At 52.3% G+C, this 22387-nt stretch overlaps 1 protein-coding gene and 2 long non-coding RNA genes across 7 annotated transcripts; 2 read left to right on the forward strand and 1 right to left on the reverse strand.

Annotated features, from left to right (window-relative positions):
• Positions 1-1478: 1478 nt before the first annotated feature.
• On the reverse strand, positions 1479-12421 carry GATA2 (GATA binding protein 2). Of its 3 annotated transcripts, none has more exons than XM_030501462.1 (5): positions 11971-12421; positions 10744-11343; positions 8025-8170; positions 4986-5111; positions 1479-4142 (listed from the first exon to the last, which is right to left on the reverse strand). In XM_030501462.1, exons 1-5 carry the CDS (start codon positions 12197-12199, stop codon positions 3843-3845), a joined length of 1401 nt encoding a protein of 466 aa, XP_030357322.1. In that variant the 5' UTR covers positions 12200-12421; the 3' UTR covers positions 1479-3842. The 3 variants fall into 3 exon arrangements, with proteins under 3 accessions (XP_030357322.1, XP_030357321.1, XP_030357323.1); XM_030501461.1 differs by having other exon boundaries at positions 8025-8203; positions 11971-12242; XM_030501463.1 differs by lacking the exon at positions 11971-12421 and adding an exon at positions 11621-11890 and having other exon boundaries at positions 8025-8203.
• On the forward strand, positions 3514-20056 carry LOC115614494. 3 transcript variants are annotated; one of them, XR_003993737.1, is made up of 6 exons: positions 3514-3601; positions 8247-8400; positions 9914-9982; positions 11884-16430; positions 19122-19329; positions 19954-20056. It is a non-coding gene; the product is annotated as an uncharacterized LOC115614494 (long non-coding RNA). The 3 variants fall into 3 exon arrangements; XR_003993740.1 differs by having other exon boundaries at positions 11884-12078; XR_003993739.1 differs by lacking the exons at positions 3514-3601; positions 8247-8400; positions 9914-9982; positions 11884-16430 and adding an exon at positions 16442-18491.
• A 19-nt stretch (positions 20057-20075) lies between these two features.
• LOC115614495 lies at positions 20076-22037 on the forward strand. The gene is made up of 2 exons (XR_003993741.1): positions 20076-20566; positions 20765-22037. It is a non-coding gene; the product is annotated as an uncharacterized LOC115614495 (long non-coding RNA).
• The last annotated feature ends 350 nt before the right edge of the window (positions 22038-22387 follow it).

Consider the following 22387-nt stretch of genomic DNA (forward strand, 5'->3'; position numbering starts at 1 on the left):
GACAAGCCGATGGGCTGTGGCCCTGATTCTGCGACTGGATCGGACCGACCCGGCCAAATGCCTGCAGAGGCAGCCCTGAGGTGAGCCCTCGTCAGAGCTGAACGGGGTGTAATGTCCGCCGAAACAGCTCGATTATTCTAAATTATTTCAAAGAGATGTTGTTAGTTCTGTTCTCTCCTTGTCTCAGCTATTCACACATGGAGGGAGAGTGCCTGAGTTTAGTTGTAACCCCGTTTTAAACCTGTCTGAAAATGGACATGTTTCTTTTTAAATGAAGCTTGAACAGTATGCTATAAACTGCCTTTTTCTTTCTTTTGGTTTTTTTTTTTCTTTTAATGGGTGTTTGCACTAAGCCTCGCTGAACAAGTTAGAGAGATGATTAACTCGTCTGAAATGATGCGGGAAGGCCTTGTCCCAGTTGCGCGTTCTTTCTTCAGCCCATCTACAGCCGCTGTGACTCCTTGTCATTCGTGAGCAGGGCTTGGGAGGAGGCTGCGCGCTAAAGAGAAGCACTGATAGAAAGAGCTGGAATTTGAACACACACACTGAAAAAGGAACTGGAGTTATTTCTTCTGTTACTGAGTAAGGGGTTATCCCCAGGTTGGTTTCCACAGAAGTGAGACACAACTCCCGGGGGGTCGAAGGAGGAAACCCAAAGTTCATTAGCAGTTTTCTTGAAAATATTGTTTTAGCAGCAGCAGTGCTCACCCCTACACATGGCGGGGAACTCTGCGAGACTTTGTTCACTTCGTAAGGCCCCAAGGAGTTCCTTGTGTGGGTCAGACTCAACCGCGTGATGAAAGCAGCCGCAAAGTTTTGGCCATGGGAGAGCTGCCTGGTAAGAACCCTTCTTCATCCTCATGCCAACCCACGCGTGCACCCACGGCTGCACCCCTTATTCCTGAGTCAGCACGGAGCAGCTCTGGCCTGGCCATCCCCCTTTGCTCCCTTCACACCAGTGATGGTGCCAAATGGTAAGAAACAGGTTTCGAGGTTGACGATGTTGCCTGTTACAGCAGCACAAGAACCCATAGAGAGCTGTGCCTGGTCTAATACAGGCTCTGCCTTGAGCCCCAGCTGGCTGCTTTTCTGCATTTATGGTGCTTAAAAAACTTCATTTTAATTGAAAAGTATTTTTCCAAATACTAAAAAAACCCCAAAACAACAAAACAAGCCCCCTTGAGAAGCCGCAGTTCATGGGCTGCTGCCTTAGATTTTAAACTGGTTTAGAAACTTCAGTGCTTTTAACTGCATGACCCCATCACCCCATAACAACAGACAATGAGCTTTTGTACCTGTGCTTTTTATACTAAATCATTCACAACTACTTTTTTGTCCTAACCTGGTAGGTTTTTGAAATATAAATAGGCTGCTCTGCATAAGAGTTGAAGCTAATAATTCTGCTAACAACAATGCCAGGATAATTTTCCCTCTCTCCCTATTCCAAGGTGCCTTTATGACACGGAGCTGGGCACAGGTACTTTCACAAAAAAGGTATTTTATTATTCTTAGCAATATTCACCTGGAAGGAATATGAGGAAAGCATACACTTTTTACAGACAATATATAAACATGTTGTACATAATTAACAATAACTTAGTTCACTAATCCAAAAATAAGCAAAATAAAAATTAAAATAAAAACAGAAAATACTGAAGATTTTTTTTTTATGCTGATACAAGTACAAAATAATTTAAATCTCGACTGCCGTTGTCTATGCTGCAGTGACTGACAATATATTGCACTTTGTCAACTGTATCAGTAATCCCTGTCTTCCACCCACATCCCGTCCCCACCCCCTGCCCCAATCCTACAGGAATTTGAGTTGGGTACAAATAATGTCCAACTGTACCATCGGAGAAGCTTAAAAAGTAAAAAGGACCCAATTTTTTCCCTCAGTAGATTAAAAATGCTTCCGATTTCTCCCAACCAATTTAGTTCCCCGCTTATTTCCACTTCTTTACAAAGTGCACCTATATGCCTACGCAGACCAGAAAAAGGAGGAAAGCAGGATTTTCATGGCTGCTTGGTTCTGAATTCATTATCAATATTGGAATTACATGTTTAGAAAAGAAAATTAACGTACATCCATTTTTATTCGTTCCGTTGGGTTTTTTTTCATTAAAGCAGGACTTTCGCAGGAAAGATACAATTGGCTTGATCCAAAAAAAAAAAAAAAAAAAAAAAAGAAAAACCCCAACAACAAAAAAGTTAAAAATTAAAAAAAAAACCACAAAACAAAAGAGAAAGCTTGTCACAGAGTTAAGCTTACGTGGTTTACATCATCAAACCCCTCTGTTCGCCGGGGCCTTCCATCAGAAGTATAGCTAAATATGTACACTGTATGTTATACTGGAGCTTGTGTTCACGAGAGGCATCGGATCATAACAATCAATAGAATACACTTCACATTGGCAATAGCTTGGGTTTCCGTCATTTACGTACAATATGGTTTAATAATGGGAGATTTAAATTTAATTCTTTTTTTTTTCCTTTTTTAGTTTTTCCTATAAAATACGCTGCGGGAAACGGCCGCTCCCCTCCGGCAGCATTTCCCTCGTCCCATCAGCTGAGGCAGGGGCTGGGGGTTAACGGGTGCGTGAAGCTCAAACTGATTGTCTCTCTCTTTCCCCTCTCCAGTGATCTCAACCTCATTTCTGCCCTTCCTCCCTGTGAAGCCCACGGGGCCAGGGTGCCCATGCGGGTGACCGGCGTGGTGGCTACGCTGCCCCAGGCTTACCCAAGCAGCTCATCTGCATTCTTAAGCAACAGCTGCCAACACAACAGAACAAAATGCTTCAACCTCTAAAGTCTGTGAGTTGGGTGTCTTTATGCCCTGTGATGGTTTTAGCTGTGCTAGAATTTAGCTGCAACACTTCGGGCAATGCCTGTGTCTCACCCTTTACTAGTGCAGGATTGCCTTCCCCGAGAGCTCTTTCCCAATGGTTTGTCCAATCTAGCTGTTTAGTTTGAGGAATAAAAGGGTAGTTGGGAGAGGGGCTGAGTTTTTTAAATAAGTCTTTCATGTTAGGGAAAAGAATGACAAAATCATGTTAAAATAATCACCATCTTGGTCACGTTAAAATCCAGTATTATGGCTACATTTTTGCTTTGTTTCCCCCCCCGAATCTTTCCCCGCTTCCTATAGATATTTTGGTATGGAAGATAGATGGAGCTAATCCAAGGGGCTACTGAGTATGTTCTCCCTCTCCCCTTGTTTCGAAGGCAGGTTTGCTTACACGGTAGCCATTGCAAACAACAGCACAAAAACATGCAATCAGAGGGGCTGAGGCTTTTTGTGGAAAACAAGAGCAAAATAAATATGACTTTGTGTCTGATTTCATTTTAAAAATTACGGTTTTATAAAGATGTCCTCTGTTTTTTTTTTTCTTTCTTCTTTTTTTCCCCATTCCAAACGAAGTCCACGATAGAAATCCAGCATGTCTGGCTTCCAGTGAGCCGATTCCATCCTGGGAGGCTGCTTAGATCTCTTTACAGTATTCACAGTAATGACAAAGAGAGAAAGGAAAGCCAGTTCCAAGCCTTTTCCTTCAGCTTCTGCCACCTTTTGCTTCCCGCTGGACCATGAAGTATTGAACAGGTGAGTTCTTTTTCCTTATACCTGAGGGGGCAAAGTGCATTACAGGCACCACTATGTTTCTGCAGAAGACCCATCAGTTGCAAGGTTTTAGTCCAGCATTAAGAGTTAAACCACATGGGAGCAAAGATCCCCTTTGTCATCCCTACATTCTCCTCTTGGCAGAACATTTTCTTACTTGGTGTTGTCTTAGGCAAAGCCTCATGTTCTTTAATCTCTGGGTGGGTCTCTTGGTCATCAGGTTTTATCCCATGGCTGTAACCATGCTGGATGGGTGTGGATGTCCAAATGAGATGCTGGAAGATGGGTGGATGGGGGTAGGTGTTGGTAGGATGTGTCCAGAGTGGCTGAAAGGTGGCAAATGCCCCATGGGCGCCATGTGACTAGCAAGGGCAGCAGCGCTGAAGGGAGAGGATTTCTCCTGCATGCACTTGGACAGTTCCTCAAAACACTCTGAGCCTTTCTTGCTTTTCTTTGATTTGTTGGACATTTTCCTATTCCTGGTTTGAATTCCTTCCTTCTTCATGGTGAGAGGCCTGTTCACCTGCAAGAAATGAGAAAATCAGGCTCATGCAGACAAAATGACCTTATTGTGCAAAAATGAAAATATTTGGACAGCCCCCATGTGTTTTTCCCGGATGGAGACCTTTTTCTGGCCAAAAAAAAAAAAAAAAAGGGTGTTTCTCTCTGCAGAACTTGTTTATATTGATTTGTTTGATTTGTTTAATAAAACCATACACACAAAAACCCCCTAGACATGAAAAACAAATTGAAGTGCATTTGGCAGCTGACGGCTCTTTCCCGTAGGCTTACCCTCAGTCCTCATTCATTTCCTTATAGAAGAGATCAAACTAGGAGGCACACATTGACCCAAATTCAGTCCTAAAACATGAGCGACCTTGTACCACTAACCTCTATTACAGTTTAAATAATGCTCCAACATGTCAAGTGATTCCTGCTTAGGATTAATTTCTTTAATTATATACATATTAAAACAAAGTCTTGGATTTAATTATTTAAAGGAAAAAAAAAATATCAAAAGGAGGATGCCCCACCAGGATTAATTTTTGCTCAGAGCCCATTCCAAGTGATCTCTGTGTTTCTGGAGGGAAGCAGCACACAAACCACGCTTAGTTAAAACCAAGTGTGGTAGCTCTGTTTTGCCCAAGCGTTAGAAGCCAAGCTAATACATTGTAATGTCACTGAACTTAGCATCACTATGCTGACAAAGAACGGCTGTCACTTCCCAGGGGAACCTTAGAGACGGGGGAAGGAATAAAACAACAACGAAAACCCTGAAACCAATAAAAGCCTGGTGTACACCATGCAGTTAAGACATCAATCCCGGCTAGGCAAGCAGCGACACATGAGATGAGTAAATACTCACATTGTGCAATTTATAGTAGAGTCCACACGCATTACAAACTGGGTCCCCATTTGCGTTACGTCGCCATAAGGTCGTGGTGGTTGTCTGACAGTTGGCACAACAAGTCCCTGCTCTCCTGGCCGCTGACTAACCGAAAGAAAAAGAACATTAGAATGTGTTGGCAGGAGGAGGAGATCATGAGAAAGGTCAGGTTGGACTCGGTGTTTGAGTTGAGTTACTACAATTTTACACAGCGTCAGGGAGGAAGGAAAGCTCCTTCAGTTTTACATTTAGGGTTTTGTTTAAATTCAAGTACTCTCCTATGCAGACAGCAGCCTCTAGCCCCGTGGCACCGCGTGTGCAGGGGAAGTAAGGAGAGAAACAATGCATCTCTAACTGCGCAAACAAAAATTGTACGGGGGAAACATCATCTGATGTGTCCAGGTTTTCCCTTTGCAGGATTCTAGAGCTTGTCATGAAAATGTATTTGCCTTTTCTTTTTAATTGACCGATTTAGTTTATGCCAACGTTGGGGCTGGGTTTCAAAAGAGGGGAATGATCTTAAAGAATGTGATTTTTACCCCTACTCTGTCCCTTTAAAGATGGACACAAAAGAAAACCAACCGCATTGCTTAACTGGGTGCAGTATTTATCAGAGCCATCACTGAAAATTCAGTTTCCATTTACAAGTGAAAGGGAGAAAACAAAACCGGCTCCAACTTTCTTTAAATATTTAGCAAACCAAATTTCATGCCTCGCAGCAATGATTCCGCTGACCCGGCTGCCGCCCCTGTCCCTACTCCGTGCCTTGGCTGACAGGCCCTCAAACAACTGTCTTAAAAGAAAAAAAGGGAAGAAAAATAGACCAAAACTCCACCACCCTTTCCTAAAAGTATTGTTCTGCTGAAACCAAGGTGGGGGGGGGAAGAGAAATGCCCAAACATTCCCCCACCTCCCCAAACAAGAACAGGAAAAGTCGAACAGCAGGCAGCAGTAATCCCTGGATGGGCCCTTGTCTGGCAGACCCCGCAATAATACACTCTTTGTGCACGCACAGCATCGGTGGAGCGTTCCGGCCGGGCTAATTGCACCCCATGTTTTGGGAATTAATTTTGTATTAGAAAGCTTTGGCCCTGCCTCTGGAAGCGCTCAAAATTCAGGCAAGTTTTGTGCAATGGGATTAATGCTGAGGATTCAACATTTGTTTAAACTAGCAGAGTCCACTTTCTAATGCGTATCAATCATGGTGATTTCCCCATGGCTTTGCTCCCTGGATACTTTTGCCATTAGGCACCGAGAGCCATGGGGTGAAGCAGCAGCGTTACAGTGCCAGGAGCAGAGTCCTGGAGGGGTGGGTTTCCCACACAAGCACTTTATGCGCTTCCCCGCTGCCGGCGCCGCGCGAAGGCCAGACCGACCGGGCTCACATTAGAGGAGCGCCGGGTTCTGTTCTCACTTGCTCCTGATTTACTCCAATGCCCTCTGTAAATTCCTCAGTGCTGGTGGATGGCTCAGTAGCTTAAGGCAAGAATCAGGCCCTTGGAGACTCGTGTACTTGAGTCCCTTACTCACCCGTGAGAACAGGCCAAAGGCAGAAAGAGGGGGTACCCCCCACTGCCACTGCACTCAGGCAACCCAAACACAATTAATGCCAGACATCCAAACCCTGACATTATTAATATGATCGCTTTGCTATTGCATGTCAGATGAACAAATCCCCAAAGATGGCCATCTCCTCTCCCCCGCAAACAAGCAAACTTCAGTGGAAAAAGGGCCAATAAACAAAGCTGTAAATCAATTACAACAAAACAAAACATTAAAACAAACTACACTGAGAGAAAACGTCTCGAGTGCCCCCCAAACCCCGGGCACTGAGCTGAGTGTAAGTCTCCAACACATTGGAAGGTGGAGACCTGTGTTTGCATATTTGAGATGGCTTTACTGATACTCAACTGTGCTGCTTAACTCTATGGCCTGTCCCATTCAGGCTGGAAAGCACTTGAGCCTGAGAGACGATAATGTTACACTGTTGTCTTAACATTTTTCTATGTGTCAGTCACTTTAGAAGCCAGTCATTAAGGAGCTTGCATAGTTGAAATTCTGACTCACGACAGAAATCTTCAGTATCCCATCCCAGCATTAGAGCAGCAATGCCAATTTTCTGCTCTCCAAACCTCATTGAAACGTGCCCACGAATAGCTGAGAGACTTGGGCACCATAAATCACAAAGCTTCAACAAATATATTTATTATTCTTAGCATTTTACGCATTATTTGCGGAGTAGAGTGTATTAGAAATTTCAAAACAGCGAGCATGACTGGCAAGGCTCGCCTATAGAAACTCTCTAAAGCTTTTAGAGTCAGGAAACAGATACACAAAGTTTCCTTATCTTTACCGTGCAGATATCCGGATAGGAAACTACTACCAGGAGCTTAGAAAGGACTTTTTTTTTTTTAAATCACTCAAATGAAAATACAAAGTGTAGGTGACTCCATGGAAAAATAATGGGATTTTTTTTTTTTAAACAGTAGGGGATTGTCTGGGGAGGGAACTAATATTAATATTGCCAGAGAATATAAGAGTGAAAATTACTTCATGGCTTTTATACAAATAATTATTAAGTAGGAGCAGTAGCTTTGACTCATCTGATTTGTTTTGCTTTTTTGGAGCTGGAACTCTTTTTGTTTAGTACCCGGTGGACGACATTGTGCTGATAACCCTTTCGCTCCCAGTGCGTGCCCAAAGGTCCCAGGAGGCCAAATAAATGAGGAATTAAATTAAAAGCTGTCATCCGAGGATAAACGGGGAGCCGGATACACGATACCCCGCGTGGATTGGGAGCGGCAGGGAGGCTGGGGCAGCGGGGGGCTGCCGGGGCAGCGCTGGCCCCAGGCTCATCGTGACCTCAGCATGCCGGACCCCATGTACCGGACCCCATGTACCACAGGGCTCAGCTCCGGGCAGGGGCAGAGCAAAGCTGAGACATGTTTGAGTTGTGCCTGCGTGTGTGGTCCCTTTGCCTAATTGATCCCCAAACCCAGGAGAAACAGAGCCACCTACCAGCCTTCGCTTGGGTTTAATGAGAGGTCGGTTTTGACCGTTCATTTTGTGGTAGAGCCCGCAGGCGTTACACAGGTAATGCCCGGTGCCGTCTCTTCTCCAGAGAGGGGTAGCAGTTGCTCCACAGTTCACACACTCTCTGCCTTCTAAATGGAAACACGAAGAAACCGGATTTCTTTCTTTAAAAACAAATTCACAAAAGCTTTTTGCATTGTCCTTTAGGCATTTTCCAGAAGTCAAACAGCGTGTTAGTTCAAGCACAATCAGACAGCAGTGACATCTACAGCATATGCAGCAGGGAGCTCGGCGCTGAGATCGCTCGGGCTCCAGCACGGGTTTTATGTCACGATCAGAAACGGGCAGCGCTCTTCGCAAGGTGAGGAATGACACTGAGTTGTGTCAGGTGGAAGTTACCATCCTAGTGCTGGGCACAGCTCCCCTCCCCTATCCCTGCACTCCGATGTTAGATCCTGTGTTCTCCCACCATAAACACACACACACACACACAAACACACACACCTGCAAGACATGCAGCGTGTGGAAGAGAGAAGCAGGGGGAGAGATTTTGTAGAATTAAATCCAAGCAAAAAGACCTCCTGCCCTGTGCTTTCCTTTTTGTTGCTAATGGTACGGGAGGAGAAAGTGAAGCCGAGCAGACTAGGAATGGATACAGAATGCCAAAGGCTCAGTTGTGATTTTTGTTCTAAAGGCAGAAAAACGTTAATGCCGAGCTTTGAGAAAGTCCAGCTTTAGCAAGCACTCTGGAAATCACTGTAAAAACAGGCTTGGAGTTCTCCTCTGCTTCTGTGATTTTTCAACACCACCATTTGGGTTTGGAAGGGAGCAGTTTACCTTATACTGCTTCATTATTAGTTTTAGTGGGGAACACGGCATTGCAGCAGGGCTGTGTTAAACCCAGCATGTACCTCCTAGATATCTGTTCCTGCCTCAGAAAGCTTACTGCTGAAAGTTCATTTGCCTCTGATGGTTCGAGGGCAGGTCTGCTTAATATAGAAATCTCTCTTAATATAGTTTATGCAAATCCTACAGTATTTAACTGGAGAGGAAATTCTTTTTGCTAATAACTGGAGCAGGCCATGCTGAGTTCAGCGGGGCTTGTGTCTTCTTTAATCTAGGGAGTGGGTGGCTTTTAAACAACACAGTCCAGAGTGAAAAATGAGGGGAGCTCTGCAGCGCTGCGCTCAGAGCTTTTGTCCCTCCTAGGGCAGGAAGCTGCAGGAGTCGGCGTGTCGTGAGGCTTAGTCTTCCTACAAAAACACGGAGTGGTCACGAACTTTCCCCAGCTCCGTGCACAGGGGCTCCCTCACGGACAAAGAAAATCCCACTACCCAAAAAAACGTAAAACAAACAAGAAAAATAGGTCCTCACTTCCTCCATCCAGTAAAATCATCGGCAGCTACAGAACAAAATCTAGAGCTACTTGAGATCCCTTTATCTTCAGAGTCCTGGCTCTTGACTCTGTTTCCAGGCTCGGGCTGTTAATTGCCTTCACTTTCTACTCTCTGCACTACTAAAATATATATATTTATGATATAAATATATACACATAGTTGCTACTATGTATCTAAAAATAAATACACATACATCGTTGCTTTTATGTGTGTGTATATAGATATAAAAATATATATATACATAGTAGCAACTGCATTTAAATAATGGGAGGGAGTATTTTTCCCCTCGGAGAGGCCATTTGAAGCAGAGCTGAGGAGCTTGTGCAAGAGCTGATATTTCTGTTGCAAAATTGAGATCGCATTTCTAAATTATTTCCTGCTTTAAAAATAAATCCATGTAGTGTCTTTGTAAGCATATATGTGCAATGATATGCAAGAATATACACACAAAGCTTATATATCCCTTTTTTTTTTAAGAGCTATATAAATCCAGCCCCGATGTTCGGCCGTGCATCTCCTTCCCTTGCCGAGGATGTTAAACAGGAGGTGAGCAGAATTACACCAATTGTCTGAATTCATCTGTCTAGTTGTACAACTAGAGGGATTTGGGAGGGGGATTAAAACTTTGCCCATCCCCTAATTTGCAGATTTAGGTCTGAAGAGATGCAAGGAGGGATTGTGAGATGGGAAAGTCATTTGGAAGCAGAGATACGGCTGGTTCTGGGGGAAAAAAAATAAGGGTATTTTCTAGTTAAAGTTATGCTGGCGAAAGGTAGCGATGACCGACACCTCTGTCCTTCCACTGGTATGTAAACTAGATTTGAACTTTTGCTCCTGTAAAACGTGAAGGGAATCAGGCCCCGGGCGATGGGGAGCGGCCCAGCCGGGGTGGTTTCGCTTTCGCCCTGCGCTGGGCTGGGTTTGCGCTGATGAGGAGCCATGGAAGTGACTGCGGGAAGAAGAGCCCTGGCCCAGAGTCCCCATGTGAGACCAGCACGGGGGTTTGATTGCCCGGGGGGAGCCAGACCCGCGTGGGGGGCCAAGGCCAGCTTTCCTCCAAGGGAAATAGGAATTTATCCTATTAATCCCTCCTTGCCGCAGTGGATCTGCTGGCTCCCACTGCACTGGTCCCCGCACCCCCTCCGAGCACGCTGGGGCTCGGCGGCTGCTGTGGGTGTGTTGGCACCCACGGGAGCCTAGAACAAGCTCCATCTCCTAGCTTAAAAACTCCAGAAAAGGGGGAGCAAGCTGCCACCAGCCCCTCTGTCCCCAGGCACAAGCACCCCACAAAACACCCCAGCACTTACCTGAACAGGACCTGGCCTTGCTCCGTGGCTTAGGAGTGAAGCTGGATGCAGGGCCCCCCAAGAAGCTGCCAGGGTGGAAGAGGCTGCTGCTGTAGTCGTGTGCGGCTGGCACATAGGAGGGGTATGTGGGGATGGGGTGGTGAGTTGAAGGCTGGGCCCCCATGCTGGCAAGGCTGCTCCTCAGAGGGCTGGCACTCTCCATCTTCATCCCCTCCGACAGTGAGACCTGGTACTTGATGCTGTCTTTGTCCTCCTGCCGGGCCCCGGCAGAGGAGGATGGGGAGGCGGCGCTGGTGGAGTTGGGGTCTGGGGACACTTCCTTGGGAGGGGTTGGGGGGAAGCCAAAGAGGTGGGAGCCGGAGTGTGAGGCTGGGGTGAGCGAAGAGGCAGAGGCGGTGCTGGACGTGCTGCTGCCCGGGTACACAGAGATGGCCCCGGGTGCTCCGGCCGCCGAGGGGTGCAGGGGGGTCTTGGTGAAGGGGTTGACGGTCCAGGGGTTGTGGTGATGGGCGGACAGTGCCGCCTTGCTGCTGTCCAGCCAAGGGATCCCGGGGCTGTGGAGAAGGTGAGGCCGGCACATCTGACTCCCGGTCAGGCGGGCTGTAGGGACACAAGAGCGATCGGCATCAGCACGGGGCCGCTCAGCACAGGAAGGCCCCACTCCCGCGACAGCAACTCGGCCTGTGGGGACTGGAGGGGGCCCAGAGAAGCGCTGCTGGGCTGGCACAACGGCCCCATTGCCCGGTCTCTTCCGAGGAGTACACCAGCTGGCCCAAGGAGGGGCAGCGGTGGGAACAGGAGGGTACCAGGCACCCGGGGCAGGGGTTAAATCTCCCCTTTCCTCCCACCCCACCCCACCCAGAGGTAAGCAGCAAACCCTGTTCTGCTCCATCTTCTGAGCTGCTGCAACGCGCTCCCTTCGGCTCCTAAAACCACCCCCAAATAAAACCCATCGCCGATTTGAACCGGTTTGTATTTTGCATCCGGGAAGTAGCCGTGTCTGAGAAGTTTTAGCCTGTGCGCACACTATTTCCCGTTCCTCTCTCACCTCCCCCCTTTTTTTCCCTCCCCTCCGCCAGTCCTCGGTTATCTCTAGGGTTAAAATCCAGACGTGCCTCCCTTTCTATCCTGTTTTCTCAGGTCTCCTTTCCCCCCGGCTCGGACACACCGGAGGGTCCCCCCGATCGTCACTGCTCGCCTCCCGCCCGGGCTCGGGTGCTGGTTTACCGTGTGCCTGGCTGTAGGAGACTCTGGCCCGGGCATGGGCAGAATTGGCGTAGTAGGGATTGCCCTGGGAGTCCAGGTGGTTGAAGAAGACATCGACTTCATCCGGAGGTAGGAGCTGCGCTGGTTCCATGTAGTTGTGAGCCAGTCCGGGGTGGTGGCTCTCGGGGTGCTGCCCGTTGAGCACGGCGTGGTGGGCCATCCAGCGAGGCTGGTCCGTGGCCACCTCCATGGCCGCGGGCCTCCCCTCCCACCCAGCCCCGGAGCAGGAGCGGGCCGGTGCTGCTCGGGGGAGGGGGGGGCTGGCGCTGCTGGTGGGGTTTAGGAGGTGGGGTGGCTTTTCTTAAGAAGACGGCCGTGTGGCTGGCGTGGGCCCTGGGAAGGGTGGGGGAGCCCCCTGGAGTCACCGTGTCCCTCCTCTGTCCAGGCGGGCGGTGGCAGGTCCGGGCAGCACCTGTAGGGACAGACGGACGGGTGAGGGGCTCTGGAGCGCTGCACCGGGCGATACATGGATGGGGAGGGAGAAGCAGAGCCCCTCCCCCCTTCCAAAAATATCCTCTCCCCCAAAGTCTCGCCTTGCGCCCTCCCTGCTCATTGCCCCACAGAATAAACAGAGATCCCATTTCAAACTCTTTACCCAAAAAAAAGAAAAAGCAAAAAGCTTCCTTCCCCCCCCCCACCCCCGCTCTCGCTACAAACGTCAACAGGAGTTTTCCCAGCTGGCTTCAAAAGCGGGGTGAAAAAGGAAGAAAGGCAGATCCAATACAGAGTAGTGCTAGCAAGAACTGGGACTGACACAAAAGGAAAAGGAGGGGGAGAAAGAAGGGGGGAGAAGGCGAAGAGGAGGGAGGAGAAGGGTGTTTAGTGAAAGCAGCGAGTGCGCCCTGGCAGCGGCCCCCCCGCGCCCCGCACTTACCGGCTGGCGGTGGGAGCCGGCGTTGAGACCGCGAGTGCGGCGGAGAGGGGAGGAAGGAGGGGAAAAAAGGGGGGAGGGGGGGGAATTAAAAATAATAGAAGCCCCAAGCGCGGGGGGAGCGGAGGAGGCTGCTGCAGGGTGTTACTCAGATGGCAAAGCCGCTGCTCTGGCCGGCGCGGTCCCATCCCCGCGCATCCTATATGAGCGCTGGCGCCAGCTGGCCGCGGCGCCGCAGACGGGCCGGGGCGCGCAGGGCCGGCGGGGCGGCCGGGACAGCCAATCCCGGCAGCCGATCCCGCCGATCCCGCCGCCCCACACCGCCCCCAGCCGCACCCCCGGCCCGAACGGAGCCGGCCCGGGGAGGGGGGAGCAGCGCGTACCCCCCTCCTCCGCCCCCCGCCCCCCCGCAGCATCCTCCGGCAGCGCCGAGGGGGCTTTCCCTGCCCGGGCGCTGCACGCCCCTGCGGGGCGGGGACGGAGAAATGGGGGGGTCCCGCCGGGGTGTGCGGGGATGCAGAGGGGCATGGGCCCACCCTGTGGTGGAGGGGAACCGGGGCGGGCGATGGGGCCGGCTCCGCCGGGTGCTGTCCCCGACGGTGGCTCCCAGCGCCGCCGCCGGGATGCCCGGGGCGAGGGGGTTGGAAGTCGGCACCGGGGAGATGAACACGTTAAAATTCCCTTAAAGCAAGCTCAGCAGCGCGCAGCCGGGAGCGAGACTAACCCCAGCGTGGTTGTTCCCATCATGTTAGTTTGAAATAACTGTCTGAATCGGAATATAAATAAATTAAAACCAAATAATTGCGCGGCTCAGCGGAGCCCGGCAGGGTGAGGAGGGGCAGCGGGGCCGCGCCGGGCAGGCGGCGGCGAAGGGACGGGTCCTGCCCGGCTCCCTCTCGACTCCCCGGGCGGCAGCGCTGGGGCCGGGCCCAGCTGGGGCTCGCTGGAGGCTGCGGCAGCGGGAAGCCGAGCCGGGCCGGGGTCCGGCTGCGGCCTCCCCGAGGGTCTGCGGCACCGCAACCCCGCGTGCTTCCCTTCTCCCCTTAAAAATAAAATTAAATAAAATTAAAAGAAACAAAAAAAACCAAGAAACCACCACCACCAAAACCCTCCAAAGACACAGTTTTAATATTCGCAGTTACTCGTGAGCCGGGGCAGAGGCACAGCCCGGATCAACAGGCGTTTTCCGCGGAGTTCGCGGCGCAGCTCGGGCTCTGCCACCCCCGAAGATGCGGACAAACCCATCCGCTTTGGGGTTGGAAAATAATAATAATAATAATGATAATAATAACAATGAGAAAGTCAGAGATTGCCCGCGCCCCGGAGCGCGGCCGCGCGCTGTGCGGGTCCCGTTCCCCGGCGCTGCCCTCCCGCGCCTCCGCCGCCGCTTTCGGGGAAAAAGGGAACCGCTCGTCCCGACCCCGTAAAGCTCGGAGCTGGACTCGGGTCGAGGAAACTGCCCTTCGCCCGGGAGCGGGCAGGGGGGAGCCGAGCGCGGCCCCTCCGCCCCCCGGCAGCGGCTCCAGCCCGACGGTGCGACCGGGGAGGGGGCGCGGGAGCCGGTCGGGGCCGGGCCGGGGCCCAGCGGGGTGGCGAGGAGGAGGAGGAGGATGGTGCCGGTGCTGCCCCGGCCGCCCCAGTCACCACGACGCCGGGGCTCTGACGTCACCCGTCACTGCCAAATTCGCCAGGAAATGAACTTTTTTTTTCTTTTTAATAATAACAATAATAATAATAATGATGACGGTAATAATAATAAAACTCCCTTTCCTTGCTGCGGAGCCCGTCTGGCCGAAGCGACGCGGGGCTCCCTCCATAGCTATTCCCCCACCACCATTACCCGTTGTCCCCAGCAAACCTCCCCCCGGGGCACCCTCAGCGCAGCCCCCGGTGTGGCGACCGGCAGCGCGGCCCGGGCTGGGGTCTGCGGAGGCTGGGGCAGGGGGAGCCGGCATTGCTTTCCCCCTCCCCGCATCCTTTCCTCCTGCACCCGAAGCGCCGGGCTCCCCGCGGCCCTTGCCCTCGTGGCTCGGCGGTGCCCCTCGCCCCCCGCCGCTGGGGGGGTGCCAAGCGGCGGCCCCGGGCGGCAGCTCCTCCGTTGGCTGCCGGGCGCGGAAGAGGCGGCGGAGCCGGCTTCTCTCGGGCCGGGCTGGGTGGCCAGGGCAGGCCGGGGCTGGGGGGTGCCCGGGCACCCAGGGCCGGAGGTGCCAGGGAGGAAAGGGAAACAAAGCAAATAAAAAAAAAAAAAAAAAAGAAAGAAAAAGGAAAGTTAAAAGACAGCGAGAGAACCCGGGAGCTTTCGAAAAATCCGGCTTCACCCTCAGAAGCGATTTTCTCTCTACACGCACCAAAACCACCACCCCCAACCGACCCAAATATCCCCCCAAACGGATTGTATTCTTTTTTATTTTCCGAAGGAAGGGTGAGTATAAACTGAACGCGGCCGGTTGCAGGTCGGTCCCCTCGGCGCCTCGTTGTCCCCGCAGCCCGGGGGCTGCCGGAGCCGGGGCGCGCCGTGCCTGCGATCCCTCCTGGAACAGCCGGGATAACCCCGGATCACTCCGGGCCCGGCCGGAGAGGACCCAGCGCCTCTCTACGCCCTTATTAATCAATATGGCTGTTTAATTACTGCCCGCTGCCACCAGCACGGGGCCACGCTAGCTTTTTTCTTGGGGGGGGGGGAAACGGGGTGGGCTGTTTGTTTTAGGCAGGTGATAAAATCGCAGTTAACGAGCTGATAATTCGTTCGTGTTTGTTTTAAAAGACAAATTGTAAAGATTAATCAGGCGGTTTGATTTATGGCGAGGCAGACCCCGGCGCTGCCCGGCCGGGGCTCCCTGAAGCCCCCGTCTCGGGTTACCGGGGGCCGAAGCGAAACAAAAGGGGCGAACAAGCGGCGGCGGCGGCTCCTGGGGCCGGGTCCCCCCATCCCCTGGCCGGGATCCGACACCCCTTCTCACACCCCCCTCCCTCTCTATACCCCTTTGTAACTGGACGACCCCTTCATCAGGGATGAACGATTTCAGCTGAGGGAGCGGTTGAATGCCCGCGGGAGGTTTCCCTCCAGCCGCCTCCCAGGATTTCACTTGATTTTATTTGGCTGATTTTATCCCGGCCCCGCTGCCTGCGTTTGGCGAACTGGCCGCCGCTGCGGGCTCGGCCGCTAATGCCCCGGCGGCGGCAGGGCTGGCGGTTAATTGAATTAATTCCCCATCGGGAGCAGCAGCAGCTCCGCACTCGCGTCCCGGTGAGCAGCTCCCCCGCAACCCTCTGGGGAGGGAGAGGGTCCGGCCATTAACTCCGGTTTATTAACTTCATTTTGTTATTCCCGTTGCATTTCTTTTTTCTGTTTTAATCAGGAGCTTTCCCAGCTCTGGAAGCACAACTGGTTATTTTGATTTGATTGACAAGTGATGTCATATCGTTAAGGGAGAGGGGGGAGAAGACAACATGTTTTAGCAACAGTTAGGAGCGCCGTGTGATGGAGTTGACACCTACGCCGGGGCAGAGGCGAAGGCAGAACCCCTCTTCCCCCGTCCACGCATACGGAGTTGGGTTCATTCCTTTTAATTTCCCTTTTTTCCCTATTCTGGGTGTTCGAACCCGCGCAGCCGGGGGGGGGGCTGGGCTGGATCCGGACCCCCCGGGACACTTCCCTCCAGACACCCCTTCTCGGGTGTGTGTCCTTGGGTACGATGTTTTGGGGAGGGGAAGTTCTGGCTTTCTGCCTCGTTGTTTTATTTCGGTGTTTTCCTCCCTCCGGTCTTGTCTCCGCTTCGCTTTGCTTCTCCCCCGGCCCCCCTCCCCGCTAATGGCTGCTAATGGGGTTATAAAGCGACACAGTTACCTCCTAACCGCGAGACCCTGTTTGAGCTGCGTTAAAGGAAAAAAGGAAAAGAAAATGGAGGGAAAATTAAAGGGAAATTAAAAGGAAAAGAAAAGAACAGGAAAAGAAAGGGAAGGAAAATAAAGAAAAAAGGAAAGAGAGACGGCTCAGGGAATAAATCACGAAATACTTAAATTATTATTATTCTTAAACCCTGGAGGAGCCCCTCGCTGTCCCCATCCCGCAGCCGATTGCTGCTGTCCCGGCTCGCCCCCCCGATCCCTCCTTCACCTGCGCTTTGTCCGAGGTTCGCCCCCCGCTCGCCCGGCGGCGAATAAAGGGGAGGAAAAGACTCGAGTGCCCCCCGCCTGCCCACGACGACGGCTTTTGTGCGACCTCTCAAAGCCAAACGCGTGCGGGGGGCGTGAGGGGCTGCACAGCCCAGAGAAACCCTATCAACATTTGTTTTCAGGCTCTGCCAGGGAAGATTTCGTTCGCTAGAGCTCGGTTTCATTTTTTATATATATTTTCTTCCCTTGCAAGGTTATTTCGGGCGCAGCTGGTGCAGGAAAGGGGCCGTTCCCGCAGGTTTCATTTGTTTTCCCGCAGGCAAAACTTCGCTGGGGAGCGACCGAGCCCGGAACGGGCAGCGGGGCTCGTCTCACCCGCGGTACCGGCCTCGGCTGCCTTCCCCCTGCGAGCCACGGGGCCCGGGCCAGGCCGGCGTGAGACTTCCGAGAGGAAAAAATATATTAACTAATGGCTTTTAATAAGGATGCTCCGGGGGAGAAGAACCCCCGCGACCGAAACGCGCACCCCGCTTAGAGAAATCGCTTTTCTTATTGAAATCGCCTCAAATCCAGGCATCTCCGCTCCTGGATGCTTCTATTTATTTTCTTCTTTTTTTTTTTTTTTTTCCTCCCCTTGCCTTCCAGCCCCAGCATCCCAAAGCAAAAGGAGGATAAAGAGGGGAACTTTGCACATACAACAGCAAAAATCATGCAAAGCCCCGTAAAGCTGCCGCACGGGACTGGGACGGGCGGGCTGCGGCGGGCAGGTGCAGGGCAGCGGGGCCGGCACAGCGAACCCGCATCTCCCTCCGCTTTTCTTTCTTTTGCTTTTTTAATGCCCAAATCTGCCAACAATGGAGCGAGGGGATGGGCCGCGGCTGCGGGAGGGGGCGCGGGCTCTGCACGCCCGGGCTCCGGGAAGTGTCTGCCCGGCCGCCCGGGGTGAAATGCAACTTTCCAAGATGGAGATTTAAATAATTACCCGGTGACAATGCGAAAGGGAAAAAAAACCAACAAGCCTCAGACGCGGCCACGCTCCCCGCAGGGTGCCGGTGCGGGAGCGCTCCGGTGCGCCCGGCCGCCGGGCAGAGCCCCCGCGGAGCCTCCGAGCGTTGCGTCGGGCTCAGCCCTGGGCCCGGCGGGGGGGGCCCGGACGTGCCGGGGGCATTTTTTCGTTCTTTACAGAACCGCGCCCGGTTTGTCCCCGGGGAAAACTGCCCCGAGCCATGCGCTCCGACGGCGGGACGCGCATCCCGGTGCGCGGCGGCGGCGGAGCTGCGGTGCCAGTACGGCAGCCCCGGGGCCGCGGTGAGCCGCGCAGCCGCATCCCCTTACCTCGCCTTTCGCTGTTCCTCAGGTTTCTTTCAGTTTTCCGGCCGGTGCCTGGAAAGCGCCGGTTCCGCTCCCCTGCGGGGCTGCTCCGCGGAGCCTCCCGCCCGCCTGCACCAGTGCTCGGCGGCGGAGGGTGCGCGCAGACGGCGCGGGTCTGCCCGAGGTGCGCGCTGCGGAGCGCGGCTGCAGTTTTCGAGCTGAGCCCTTGCTTTTTTTTTTTCCTTCCCCCCTTCCTTTCCTCCCTCCCTCCTTCCCTCCCTCCCTCTCTTTCCCTCTCTCCCTTCTTTCCCTCCCCTTCCCTCTCTCACTCTCCTGCATTCAAGGATGGCACAGCGAGCCACTGTGTATTTATGTACATAATAAGGCAGCTCGTCCCCTCCACTTCATTTGCATCATTACAATATCTGTACAAGCACATCACATTGTCTGTTGCTTGCACCTTTTGTTACGGTTGCTGTCACAGTCTACGCGACTTGACTTTCATATTTTAAATGAATTGATATTATACCAACAACACACACTCGCATTCCTGGCGCTGGGAATCCGGCTCCGGCTGGCTCCCGAGCCGCTCGCTTCTTCCACCGCCTCCCAAGGAAGGTGGGGTGGGGGGATCTGCTTTGTAGGATCAATTATTCGTATAAATTATTCCTATTCGTATTAATTTTGTTTCCACTCCTGAGCGAGGGGAATGTTTGGGGGGTTTTGAATTTATATTTTTCCTTTTTTGCATTGGCCAGCCTGGCTTTCACATAACCTCGTGTTTCTTCTCCCCCTTCTCCCTTCCCAAACTCAGTCTTTCGGGCTATGCACCTGCACGTAGGAGAGGCAGCGGAGAAGCTGGAAGAGGCGCAAACAGATATTTCGCGACGAGTCGTTGTTGTAGCTAGGAAAGAAACGGTAAAACACACATAGGAAAAACAGCTAGAACGAATGGTTTTGGAAACGTTTGCGCGCCCCAGCCCCAGCTCGGCAGTCTTCACCTGACGGGTATTTTGCTTCTGGTGCGTGTGTGTGTGCGGGGCTGGGCTGGGGGGTCCCCTCGCCAAGGGCCCGGTGTCGGGATGGGGTGGCGGGCGCGGGGGCCGGCCGCGGGGGTCGCGCCGCGGGGAGCTGCAGGGGCCGAGCCGCGGCGCCGCGGGGCACGACACGATTCTCCGGGGGGAGCGGGCGGGACCCCCGGCCGGGGCTGCGGGAAAACCGTGTTAACGGGGAGACAAAGGCCGGACCGTCCGGCTGGGGCCCTGCGGGAACGGGGGAACGAAATACGGTTCGGGAAGGGAAGGAGAAAAGTTTCGCGGGAGACGAATTATCATTATAATGGAGGTAAAAATGTGAGCAGGGGAAAGACGGGAGGGAAGGGGGGGGATCCCATTCTGCTGGCATTTTCTGTCTGTCTTTGTGATATGGTTCGGGGAAAAAGGGTCCTTGATATGCGGCAGATAATTCTTATCAGCCCCACGCAGCCCATTTCCAAAGTAAGTGTTTTAATTACTCCTCCTGTATTACCCTTCATCCTCTGAGAGGAGATGCATCACCAGATTTATGCGGGGAGGGGGGGAATACAAAAGAATGTGGTATTAAAATAAATACACATATATATCGCCCTGTTTTTCCCTTGTGCCCAGGAAGAGGGAGACGTTGCCGCCAGCCGCGCCCTGGGATCGCCCCTGCTCGGAACGACTCTAAACTGAGGGACCGTCTCTCGGGCAGAAAAACTACTGGAAAAGCGGGGTTTGAGTCCTGCAGATTGCTCCCAGGGGGAGACAGACGGGGGGGGGCCGCGCCGGGGCTCGGGGGGGCTAAGACCGGCGGAGCGCAGGGGCCGCGGTGTCCCGGGCTGCCTTGGACTGTCCCGGGCCAGGGCCACCCCCCGAGTGCCACCAACGGCACTGGGGGCCGGAGAGGCGATGGATGCGATTTTCCCCTCTTTCCCGCTGGAAGAGAAGGATGTTCTCCTCTGCTGTTTAGATTTCCTACTAAAGATGTCATCGGAAAGTCTGGGAGGGAGCGGGGACCGTGCTCTGCTTCTTCCACAGTAACAACCATATTCTGCATATTGAAAAATACAACAAACAGTGGGAAAGGCTGAAACCCCCCGAAAAAAAGGGAGGAAAAAAATTAAAAAGAAAAAAACCCCCAACCTTTTCAATATTGATTCAACAAAAAAAAAAAGAGAGAATTTAAAAGAGAAGAAGCAGCACCAGCAGCAAGGAGAATATAGGCTCAGCAGCTCTCCAGGTTCGCTTCCTTATTATTACTATCCAGGGGTAATTTTTCATCTCTGCTAGCTAATCTTTGTTCCTTGTGAAGATAATGAATAGCCCAATCCTTATCTCCTGGGCTCCTGGAGGCTGCTGGAGAATGGGGTTGAACAGGGTTGAAAATTGGTTCCAAAGTGCTGCTGAATAAATGGTGTTCCTTATCTCTCGCTTCCAGATTATCGGAACCCTTTCAAAACTCACACAACAAATACAGCCACCGCATCTAATGCATCATTTACCAGAGCAGATCTCCGCGTTTGATCGGCAGATAGGCAAAATCTATGTATTCCTTGCTTTGCTTAGTATGCATGGACGCGGAGCTGCTCTGCAGGCGGTGCCCCCGGCCGGGCCCGGGACACCCCCGAGGCTCTTGGCACACACGGGGTTTGCTGTGGACATGGTGGAGTGAGGAGAGTGTTCCCTGGCTGTCCCCGAGCCGGGGCAGGGTGGGACAGCACCCCGGCTCGCAACGTGCTGCCGTGCAATGGGAATTCGGAGTTGCTCTGCTGAGGAGCTGGTGGATTTGCAGGGAGAAGGGAAGAAGGAGAGCATCATCCTGAGCACCCGCTTGTGCTCGCGCTCACTCTGCACTCACAGTCACGTTCACCCACACCCAGGAGCTGCTCCAGGGGTGGCGAGCTCCCAAAAGCCACTCTTAGGCTCAGCGGTGCCTTAGTCCAGCCCGAGCCCTCGACACTCTCAGGGTCCACCTTGTAAAACCTCCCAGTTTGTGTCCCCCATAATCCTGTCAGCCCAGCCAGGCCATGGGCACAGCAGGGCACCTGTATTCTCCTTCTTTCCTTCTTCTTTCCTTTTTCTTTCGTCCTCTTCCTTCTTTCCTTCTTTCCTTCTCTCCTTCTCTCCTTCTTTCCTTCTCTCCTTCTCTCCTTCTCTTTCCTTCTTTCCCCTCCAGGTTTTCTGGTTCCTTACTATCTTTTCTGTTGTGATTATTTCCCCCAAAATAACTCTACACGTCAGTGAATGGACCCCTGCTCCAGAGCAGCAGATCCCTGATCCAGCACAGGGGTGAATATCCCCTCGGCTCTCACCCACCCTTCTCTTCCCTGCAGTGCCTCAGCCTGTGCCCAGGTACCAAACAAGGTGGCATTCCGTTGTGTGCCACTGCAGGCCACTCCTGTGTTCCCAGCGCTGGATCCCTGGCCCACGGGGGGTGAGGCGCCGGGTTGGGAACAGGACCCCCACCGTGTCCCAGCTCCTCTGCCTGCCCAGCAATGCTCGTCCCTCCCCGGCCTGCAAAGGGAGAGAAACTCGGGGGAAGTTGGTGGCGAGAGCAGCCCGGCCCTGCCCGTGCTCCAGAGCTTTGCAAATGTTCAACTTGTACTAATTTTTTTATGGCTGTATTCGCAGTTGTTCCCTGTAAAAAACGGACCTGTGTTAGTTTATTAATAACCTAAACATTACGTATTAAAGACCTGTGAGTGACACAAGATGACAAAAAGCTGTATTTTTCCAATATACACAAGCACACATTTAATAACCTTCTATTGCATCTCAGCTAGGCCTTCTCTCTGATGGTTCCCATGGTAACCCAGATAAAAAAGCAGCCATTTTCCATATCTCTATGAAAGTCTATTATATTGCAGGATTAGTTCATCTTCTGCTAAGGTCAAACACAAAGTCATACAACCTGAAATATTTAGAATCCATGTACATTCATTTTTTTATATGCCCTTTCATTTTCCACAAAAGCCTGGGCTCCTCTGAGGTTTTATTCCCCAGAAAATGCTCAGCAAAGCAATAAAAAAATCATGATTAGCAGCTGATGAAAAGTTCAATT

This window comes from Strigops habroptila, chromosome 11 (assembly GCF_004027225.2).
Source record: "Strigops habroptila isolate Jane chromosome 11, bStrHab1.2.pri, whole genome shotgun sequence".
Taxonomy (NCBI): domain Eukaryota; kingdom Metazoa; phylum Chordata; class Aves; order Psittaciformes; family Psittacidae; genus Strigops; species Strigops habroptila.

Excerpts from the sequence above, each read along its gene's own strand:
- GATA2 (XM_030501461.1), bottom strand. The coding sequence starts at position 12,199 with ATGGAGGTGGCCACGGACCAGCCTCGCTGGATGGCCCACCACGCCGTG. Across the intron at positions 11,344-11,970 it reads CTCCTACAGCCAGGCACACG|CCCGCCTGACCGGGAGTCAG; the intron begins GTAAACCAGCAC and ends GTGTCCCTACAG. Across the intron at positions 5,112-8,024 it reads TTAAACCCAAGCGAAGGCTG|TCAGCGGCCAGGAGAGCAGG; the intron begins GTAGGTGGCTCT and ends TCTTTCGGTTAG.